Here is an 11,627-nt window from a genome sequence, read left to right as displayed (position 1 = left end):
ANATAGAGAGAGAGAGAGAGAGAGAGAGAGAGAGAGAAAGAGACTTATCCAGGCAATAAATTTTTCCCTAAAATTAGAACTGTCAAAATCAAAATTTTTCTCAAATTAATTATGGACAGTTTTATATATATATATTATACTTTTTAATTGTATTGAATAATCTGAATTTAATTTATGATATATAATAATGTGTCCTTTTAATTTAAAAACTCACATTTTGCAGTTCTGCGTCCAAATGTTCCAATCCTGGAATACCGCTTGATGTACCAATTGGACCACTACTGACAAATTTTTCAGTGGTAGTCACCCTCGAATGAGATGGAGAAACGGATCTGAAAAATCATTATTATTCCGAATATTATTATAATACATATTTATATATAAAGAAATATTATTTGCATAAAATATGCAAATTGTAGTTTAACTTATTCTCTCACCTGCCCTCGGAGATCACTCTAGTAGGGTTAGCAGCTACCCTATATTCGACTTGAGGCACCAGTGTTCTGTCTCGGCTAGGAGTGGCACTTCTCGAGACACTCGTCTGTAGATCCTCGAGAAGTGCGTCTGAAAGAGCCAAATGAATCAATTTAACACGTCATCAGTATTTTAACGAAAAATAAATGAAAAGATGTGAATCCAAGTAGTCCGAACGGCTACAATAAAACCTTTATTAAAATGCCATTATGTTCAATTCTACATTACTTTAGATCTATATTTTAAACGTATTACATAAATTCTTGAGAATATTAATCAACAGTGGAAAGAACTCGAGATAATTATATAATCAAATTATATCGCTGTTTGCATAATTAATTCATTCTTTAAAAATTGCAAATATGAAAGCATCGCAAGTAAAAGATTGCTGTTTCGATGAAAAAGGAGAAGAGCGGAAACGAACAACGGATGGATAAGGTTACAGCTCTGGTGGCACATTTAAAGGTTTACCCAAGTTGTTTTCGAGGCTGCTGGCCGTGGCTGCTCCGTCTCTCTGGCCAGATATAGGACCGCCATGACTCACGATCTTTCTGCTGGTGTGCGTCGTCGTTCGCTCCCTCACGGCTGCTGACATTGTATTCTTCTTAAGCCCTGCCTCACGAAATCTATAACGAGTAACGTAAAAAGTTTGATTGACGTTTCGATTAATTTTACTGCAAGTTATCATTAATTAGTATCATTGTGAATTTATTGGATAAAGATAAGATCTCTGGAGTACATTGAGTAACTGGAACGATAGCAGCACGCGGATGGATATTTCTTGCTGCAATGCGCTACTTATAGAAGTGTGGAGTTATAAATAGAATTGATATTAGGATTCGGATCTCTGTAGAGAGCTATAGACTTTCGCAGAAACTTTCGCACCACTCAAAGCCGGTTTACAAGACTCGCAACAACCGTGACCAGGCTGGCCAGTTTTAGGTCCGAGTGGGTGTAGGTTCCTGATTTTCGTCGCACGTACAATTTTTATGTTAGTCGTAAAAGCAATTTCTTAATGCGCCATTGCATTGGCTACTTGACAAAATATTTTCAAAGAAAAAATGCATAAATTAAAATTATTTTATATTTGGCATTATAAAAATATCCTCGTGTACTTTAAAAAGCGATATTAGAATAATAATAGTCGAGTTCTATGGAAATTGAGCCGCTCAAAATATATGACATGATTGGATAAAGGGATGAGATCAGTCTGGGATCTAAATTCGTGGAAATGCCAAATGGTTCCATACTTATTCCGGTGGAGGCACATGCGTGCGAATGAGGCCAAGGAGGCCTTCCAAGAATCGGCAACTAAAGACGCATTCATATACTTAATCTTCTTCAAAATATATTTCAAAACATACTATGTTATTCGTTTTTGGAATACGTATTCTAGAGACTATTATGCAAGTTATTCTGATATATCAATCATAATACGGGAAAAAAGAAGTAATCCAAATTTGGTAGTGACAGGCGTCTCTTACTGAAAGCAAGTTTGGGCAAATTGGTCCAAGGTCAGCTAAATGGAGATCAAGGTCAATTATAATATTGTGCGTGCTTCTGCAACGAATATTGCTTTGATTGTGATGTACGAGTTCTTAATAACGCCATATTCGTATCAAGATTACCATTAAAAATAGTTTCTCTTAGGAAAAATATATAAACAATAATAGTGACATATAAATTATTTCAAGCTTTAATAAAATAGATGCACTATTTTATAGATGTCATACACATATACATAAAACTTGTACATATTAATACTGTAATGATTAAGTAAGATTAAGCAAAAGATTACATTTTTATCAATCTTTAAATTTTATCTGTTATATATCACTGTTAGATATATTTAAGTGACACGTTTATAAATAATATGCATAATTTTTAAGTAATTTTTAGATTTGTGAAAGAAGTTAAGAGCAAAAAAGATAATAACGAGACTTTCAGATTGGGATTTTATCGCACAATTTTATTTTCAGACAGCGTTATAAGTTGATATCAAAGCACGCCGTGTCATTCCTGTTTAATATAGAGTATACATAACTGCTTGATCAGTTCGAATTGGATGCAATAGCATAATTAAATATGAACGAGTTATTTGATGGAAAATTTATATATTTTTATTATATTTATATATTAAATGATAAAATTAATTTATTATAATAATAATGATTGAATCATGTTTACAAACTATGTATGAAGAAGATAATGCTTCACAAAATGGTAAAATGAGTTTTTAAACAATATAATCAAAAGCCTAGACTGGAATTCGAAATAGTTTCCTATGAGCGTAACTAACTACAATAGTTACGCCTCTGACAACGGACGATGTAACTGCTTTAAGCAGATAGTTAACCGGTCATTGCTAGTGACATTGTATTTGTACCCTCTAAGGTTATCATGTCAATCAAAATGACGATGACTGCGATTCATTTGATTCCAAGAAGGTTACTTAATTTTGGCTCTGTTAGTGTTTAAGATCAAGTTAGTATTTAAGATCTGTTTGATGCAGAACTCTCATTCTCTATCACGATATTTTATTTATCAGTTTTCTTGTTAATTGTGAATCTAATTTGCACGTGTATAAATATATTCTTGGTCACCGAGTTGCGGTGTAATAATTTCAGCTTGCAGAATGCACCTGCGCGTTACTGATCGCAATTCTTGCGCAATCACTTTCGTCTCGTTTAAATATAAAGAGATTGCGTGCAGTGGGTGGAGATGAAACAAGGGAGAGGAAGCAGAGCAAAATTATTTTGTCATTGATTCATGGCAACATAATTTCCCAAAAATTTAATGTGATTTTTTTTGTTAACAAAAACGCAATACGTATAAATCATATTAATATACATGATGTTTTGTCGGTTTTCTACTACACATAATAAGTCGTTCTTTTAGTTAACTTTTATCACTTTTTACAAGTATACAAAAATTATTAAGTGATTCTAATATACATAGTTTAACATCTTTAAAAAGTATTTATGAAATTGTGCATTAAAATAAAGGAAAAAATAAAGAATATTATTTAAGGATGCATTAGACGTACAGTCCCTGCAAAGAAAATTAAATTTGAAAATATGTTTAATATTTAAACTTCAAACATATACTATATGAAAATTGTGTGGATAAGAATATATTTTTGTTTAGTAACACATTTTTGTAATTTATTTATTTTATTTGTTATTATTTTTATTATTAAAAATTAAAATTTAAAAAATGGTAGAAAATTTACATTTTTCTTTTATACGTACTTTAAATATTCAAAATAATTATGCAAATTTCATTGCGATCACTGATTAAATACAAAAATATAAAAACAAATAAATATTTTGTTTATTTACTAGACAACTAATTCATGCATCGCAATGTAATTCTACGTAAATAATCTTGAATACATAATGTATTTATATACATTAAAAAATTGAGATTTATATCATTTATATCATTTATTTTTTATAATACATTTTTTATGTTATGATATATTTCACATATTTTTATTAGAGCACAGATTAAAAAAATACAACTATTTAGTTATTAAAATAACTAATAATCCAGATAGTAAACCGTCATCAAATTTGTTGTATTATTTTTAAATGGGATTTAGAATAATCTACAATTTTTTCATAATTTTGTTATCATTTTGAAAATATGTATAAAATATCCTTAAGACAGATACTTAAGACAGATACTTCCAGTATTTCAAAGAAAAAAATGCGTATACGTCCTACAGGACGTAATGACGTATAGATGTATACTAAAGATTGATATAAAATTCGAAGATTAAAAAATTAATTGTTTTTGTTAACGTAAATAATATTTTATAATAAATATCGTAATAATTTTAATTAGTTTCCATATTAATTAGCTTTTTAATTATTTATTCAGATTGTTAAAGAACATATTTTCCAAAATCAATGCCATAAAATTAACTAAACAAAAATAAGTTATAAAATGGAATTAATAAGGATTCAAAAGCTGAAAGATTTAGTTTATTGATCAATGCGACGAAATTAGATTGATTGCGTTGGCGATCAATATAAAAAGTACTTTTAAGCGTTACGAGCGAGAACAAATCCGTGACTCATATGCTCTATTTCACAATGAGAACTTTTCGCTGATGTTTACAATTCATAAATAAAACAAATCTCATGTCGGACAGTTACGAGATCATATATATATTTCTATCTCTAAGAAATAAAATTCGATTGTAAAATAGTGAAGTTTCCGAAATAATTTATAGATTTACACATAACGTTAATATTATCTAAATTTAAAATTTAACGTGTGATTAATATAACAATGTTAACAATATTTTATTTTAAAAAGCGAAAATACTTTAAACCTTAAAAAAATTATAGAAGGTATAAATATTGCTAACACAACGATAAAAATTTATTTCGTTGAAAATAAGTAATAGAAGAAAAGAACTAATACGAAGAAGTGTATTATTATTTCAAACTATAAGAGATTGTGTTGCAACTGCGTGATTATGTTACGTCGTTATTACTGCCGCTATCGATGTATATAGTAACATAATTTCTGTAATGCTTCAGTTTCTGTAATGCTTCGATACGAATATACTTCGGTACGAGTATCCTACGTGTATTATACAGCCGAGTACTATGTACATATATTGTGATCTGACAACGATGTAATGTCTGATGTTAAAGCAGATACTATTAATTACGGAATTCTATAAATTATAGTGTCGATTTTATTGAACGTGTATGGTGAAAATATATAAACGATAAAGAATTACAATTGTCAATGAGAGGGAGAAAGTTTTGTGTTTGCATTCATAACACAATTGCGTAAATGACAGTAAACATGAATATCACAGAGCCTGAATGAGTTTCTCTCATTGAGTATTCATTGAGTTTCAAAAATATTTATGAAATACTTTTTGCTGATATTTATACCAAAAACATTCATGAAATATATTTATAAAGTCGATACTAATAAAAGTACGGGAATATTAATTCTCTTGAAAATTTTAATAGTTAAAACAATTTTCTTATAATTTCCAACAATTTTGCAGTTATAATATTTTTATGGATGCTGTCAAATTTAAAATAATTTTATAAATAATTTATAAAATTTATATTTAAATAATTATTTTTATGATTTTTTGTATTGAAAGAAATTTTCATTAACGTTCGATGTCGTGAAACTATCAATTTAAATTCTTATTAAATTATTTCAAACTGATAATTAAAACGTGACATTATATATAAAACGTGATATTATTACGCACCTAAATGACTATTAAATTCACGGTGTTCAAAGAAAAATTCTCGTAAATCTGATGCCTAGTATTTTTTATATGTATTCATTAATAAAAAACGAAAATGTACAACAGTTTCAAGTTTATTTTAGCGAGACTGATTAACTCAATTTTTAAATGTACGAGCTTACCAGATAATATCGAACTTTCTCATAAACTATAAGATTGATAGAAATAATAAAGTCATGATTGCAGTTCGCTAAGATATATAACTTTTTAAAATTTTATATTAAAATTTATTTGCAAATAAAATTGAAAAAGAAATATAAGATGTGATTTTGACATATTTTTTTACAACTTTAGCTGAAGGCTTTGTCGTAAAAGATATTTCAATTTGAAGAAAGTATTAAAAGAAATCTTTTTCGACAATTTGTCGGAACAATAATAAATTGTCGGTCATTTATTAACGTTACGCGTGTATGTGTATATATATATATATATATATATATGAAAGATAAGAAAAAAATCTAATGTTGTGTATAAATTTGAGAATGACTTTGACGTGGGTGGCAACGGTCCGGCCAACTGGCGCTCGGAATCTCATCTCATCTCATCTCATCTTTCTTTCTCATCTCTTTCTTTGTTCACCGCTATTCTCTGTTCTTTGTTTAACCAGTTCAAATATAATTCACCTTTATGCCGTTATTTACATCTTGACTAGTAGATTTTCAACCATCGGCGCATTTTACGCGGATAGTAGATAATAGCATTTTGACGATTACTTGTTGTTAATGCTATTTTGCAAACGTACACAAACGAGCCGTGAATTTTGGCGTCTGCACAGTGCCAAGATAAAATTTACACACGTGATTGCCAATAATTGTTTTCAACAGCTGCAACAGTTATATCTATAATAATTTAAATATAAAAAACATGAGGATAAATTATTTCATATTTAATTAAATACTTCCTAAATACTATAGAAGATTTATCTTAACGAAATTCCAATGTTAAATAATATTTCTCAGTATTATTAAAATTAATTTGTAAAATTTACTGTTTCTCTAAACATCATTTAAAAAGTAATGAAAAATATATAAGCTCTATTTTTGGAGCGCCAATCTAAATGGTAAGAAGCTTTATAAACCATAAGCCAGTATGTTTTTGGCTTTGTGCCTATTTTTAAGAGAGTTTACTTTCGTCACATCACGTCCTCATTTTTTCTCGTGAGTTTTTCACCTGAGTGTACAAATTTCTCTGTTTTATTTATTTTCTTACAAATCAGTTTTATGCAAAAATACCGCCTGTCAATTGTGATAGAAATAAATCAGACGGTTAGCAGATTGAAAAAAAAACAATTTCAAGAATTACAATTTTGTTTCAAATCTTACAATTTGCTCCTTTTTTATCTTTTTTTCTTAATTAAACATCATGTTGATGAAGATGAGATAATTTACAACTATAAAATATTACACTATGTCAAAGAATTTCCGTTTATTCTTAAGTGTTATTCTTATGTATAATGCATTGCTTACGAAGTTCTTAATGAACGTTGTAACGTTCGAAATGACGCATGAATTATGCATATCGATATTTATTCTGAGCGGTCTTTAAAACGCACCTAACATGGCTGAGAGATCCGTAAAGACGGAAAGTGGGATTCGACCTTCCGCCTATCTCCAATCATCTGCTCACCGTATTACGTATGCTTGAAGAGACAAGTTTCAGTCGACCATTGAGAATTTGTAATTAGTATCAAATCATAACATTGTCTCATTTAAAAAATTTAAATTTTAAAGGAGGCTGTTATTAAATAAAACTTGATTAATTTTCTATATTATATTAAGATAACATATTTTGCAGAATCATATTTTAATCTTATTGTTAATGAAATAATTAAAAAATGTTTTATATACAATTTTTTTATATAAGTACACAAAAACTTAGATAAAGTTTAAATGTTAAAAAATTTATAATTAAAAAATTTTTTTTAATAATTTTAAAAATAATAGAAATATAATTTGAAAATTTAATTGTATGAATGAATATGTATAATTTATAATATAAGTTTCATAGATTCAATGTTTGTAGATAAATATAGAAAGACACATATCTTTAGTTTTTTAATTCTACTTATATATAATATGAAATTAAATTTATCCAGACAGCACACAACATTATTTTTATTACATTTATAAAATATTTATAAAATATTTAGAAAATATTGATAAATATTTATAAGATATATTTTTATTTTGAATATTTTGTAAATATTTTTGTGATCTTAAATTAAACACACAAATCAGAAATATTTATTATAAATATTATAAAATATTTATTGTAAAATGTTGCGATAAATGCTATAAAATACTTAGATATTATAATCCAAGTAAAAAAATACTTACTAGAAATATTTGCTCATTTGTTATAATAATAATTATCATGAAAATTACATAAAATATTTTAATGATATTTTGAATAAAGCTTTATATAAAATATGTATAAAATATTTATATAATATTTCAAAAAATAAATAATAATAAATATTTATCATAAATATTTTGTGCTGCCTATAAAATTAATTAGTTTTAATTTATATTTTGAAAATGACATTTCCCACTATATAAAAATTTAATAAAAATGTTTTATAATATACAATTTTAGAGAAGAATAATTTTGCACTAATAATAAGTTGTTTTGCAACTAATAATACTAATATATCATTCATATACTAATATATCATTATAATAATTATAATGAGTTAGAACGAAAATTATGAATGATTATCAAATTGAAGTAAACATTTTTCAACCTGGTAACATCAGAAATCATGGCGTGTTAACCAATGACATGTGCGGCATAATGACGGTCGCTGTTTGCAGTCATTCAAAGGCACTGAGGCATTTTCAGTGATGGAAGATTAATTGCTACATGAAGCTGATAGCGCGGCAGTGTACTAATAGTAATTCTATACAAACAGAATAACATAATTGCAAGGGTAGGTCTATGCTAAGATAATTAATGTTAATTGGTGATTCTGACGCCAGTAATTTACTGGCTGATAATTAGTAAATTCAATTTATTTACAATATAATTATGTTCTGATTATTTAAATAATTTTTATTACTAATTTAAATGCTTCTGATTTATGTTTATGCAATATGTTCTTTAATCGAAGATAATATATTTTATATGATTATCGGTGCTATCAATTTCAAAATGTTTCAAAACATTCACATTTTACAAATTTTCATATAATTCGATAAGTACTTTTTGCTATCAATATTGAACTAGATAAATTTAGGTATAAAACTAAGCAAATTTGGATCATATTTTCGATTAGAGGAATTTAAGAAAATATTATAAAATGTGATCATTCTTACCTCGCGAGAAAAGGGTAATCCAAAATTTGCCCCGGCTAGTTCACTTTTTTCCTCCGTCTTGTTTTCTTCCCGGCGACTTTGCTCACGCGTCAGATTCAACCGATCAATCCTAACCGAGCGAGTGGTTCACAAGACACCGGATTGACCGTCCGTCCAGGACTGGTTACATACACTTGCTGCGCTGCTCACCAGAATCCGTCGTGGGTAGACAGGACCAGGGTGTGCGCATGCGCGATGGATCGCAAATTGTTAAGTGTCCCCGACCCGTAGAAACCTTCGATCGTGCTCCAAGATCGAGAGATCATCGATATTACGAAACGTCTAACATAACATCCAATTAAGTTCGATTCAAGATCAGATCAACGATGATTTTTATAACAATAAAAGTTTTAATGAAAGTTTCGACTTAAAATGTACAATTACATAATAATATGATTAAAAATTATTTACTTAAATTTTCGTTAAAGACACGCAGGTTGTCTAACCAAATTCATAGAAGAAATTACTTTTATATTAAAAAATACATTATGCAATTAATGATTATTATATCTACAAAGTATCATCGATTTATATTCTTCTAAGATTATCATTAAATTGCTTAATAATATTCCTATAGTGATTTTTTTCATTAAACTAATTTAAATAATTCTTTTTTAAATTTATAATTTTCTAAACTTCGATAAAAATTAACTAAAATAATGTCGTTTACTTATATTGAAATTTGTCTTAAAAAATCGAATAGGGAATTATTGAAATTTAAATTTATTTCTTAAATAAAACTCAACTTAATATAATTTTTATATGAAATTTTGTGTAAAATTATAATTTTGCTGTAAAAAATTCTTTTATATTTCTTGAATGGATATAAATTCTTATTTATGTTACTGTTCTTTCCTTTTGCTCATGCAATATTGCAACCTTGTAACTGCTATTAATTTACAAATCATTATTTATGATAATAAGTTAAAAAAAGGCATTATTATGACGATACATATCAAGTTATAAAAGTGGATAAATATAAATTGATTCATTATCACTTCCACCCATATAAAAATAAAATATAGAAAATAATACCCGTGAAAGCTTAAAAAGCGTTATAATATACACTTTTAAAAAATATTTTGCAAATATTATAAATATAAATTAATGCAATATATTTACAGCTTCATACTACATTTAAATTAAACTAATCTATATCACTAGAAATAATCAAATAAAAAATTTATTTTAAATATTTATTATTTTTATTTGTTGTTATACTTTTATTTATAAAATATTAATAAGATATAAAGAAATTTATGATCCTTAATCTTAAAATATAAAAATTATTTCAGTAATTATTATTGATAACATTACACAATAATATAATTTATTTATATTTAACTACAATATTATATTTATACGATTATTTTTTCTGATTTTTTAGTTGTGCGTTTAAAATAAAAAAGATATGAAAAAAGAATTAATTGTGCATTGATTATTTTTCTTATAATTGATAAGTTGTTGATGAAAAATAGCTACTTATTCTTAAAAGACTTGCGGACCAACTACTAACAAGGACGTCATGCCGAGAAGAGATGAAAGATGACAAAAGATACCTCAATCTGTTGCTGACATCAGTTTATCTTCGCCATACTGTCGCAAGTATACATATTTATTTGAAGTTGTGGGTAGTTGAACATACATAGCTAGTTGTCATTGACAAAAATGACGAAATCGCTTTATTGATCGTCGCATTTATTTTGAATCATAAATTCGAACGTCTCTTACCGTTGGTTGTTAAAGAAGAATGTTAAAGATAAATGTTAAAAACAAAAATTTATCAGTAGATATTCTATTTTATTAATAAAAATCTTATTAATAAAAATTTATAAAAAAAAATCTTGATTATAAAATCGTAGATATTTTTTCGTAGATATTTTTTTTAAATAAAATCGTAGATATTTTTTCATCTTTTCAATCAACAATTATTATAGTAGAAATAAATGATGTTATTCGCTGATATGATAATAGATGTCGCTAATATAATTATTTTATTCATCAAAATTGTAATAGAATGTAAAATAGATTCTTACAGTGTATATTATATTTCTTCATTGATGATATAGATTTTATCTACATTTAAAAAATAATCTTTAGTTTTTGAAAAAATGTAAACGACGTTGTTATACTTATTCTAACATATGTATATGATTTACGTAATTATATTTACAACAAATAAAATTAATAAATTAATAAAATTTTCTTTTTAAATTCATATACATCTTTTTTACAATTTACAGGAAAAAAGCTATCTATTTATTGCTTATATCTTTTTCTTTAAATTTATTTCCATTCATCACTTTTTTTGTATCAGAAGGTATATCAGGGATAGTGAAAGTAACGTGATTCTGATGACATAAACTAGAACACATTTTTTACACGCTGCGATTAAATGACATGATGGATTTAATATTTTGTTATTGATCTAGTTAAACAATATATTAAATTGTTTTTAAAAATATAACATAGAAAATTTTTTTTGAAACGTTTTATTTATTAAACGT

The 11,627-nt window shown here is 26.6% G+C and overlaps 1 protein-coding gene across 1 annotated transcript in view; it reads right to left on the bottom strand.

The window, feature by feature from the left end:
• Positions 1 to 1,090, bottom strand: part of LOC105617523 — a 7,441-nt gene extending 6,351 nt beyond the window's left edge. The window contains exons 1-3 of the mRNA XM_012199077.1: positions 946 to 1,090; positions 438 to 564; positions 215 to 332 (exon numbers count right to left, since the gene is read on the bottom strand). Of these exons, the coding sequence (XP_012054467.1) occupies positions 215 to 332; positions 438 to 564; positions 946 to 1,069 (369 nt within the window). The 5' untranslated portion in view covers positions 1,070 to 1,090. The remainder of the gene's footprint in view (positions 1 to 214; positions 333 to 437; positions 565 to 945) is intronic.
• Between the last annotated feature and the right edge of the window lie 10,537 nt (positions 1,091 to 11,627).

Source organism: Atta cephalotes (genome assembly GCF_000143395.1).
Source record: "Atta cephalotes unplaced genomic scaffold scaffold00013, whole genome shotgun sequence".
NCBI classification, from domain to species: domain Eukaryota; kingdom Metazoa; phylum Arthropoda; class Insecta; order Hymenoptera; family Formicidae; genus Atta; species Atta cephalotes.
Note: the sequence above shows the minus strand (reverse complement) of the source record. Positions and strands in the feature narration are given on the sequence as shown.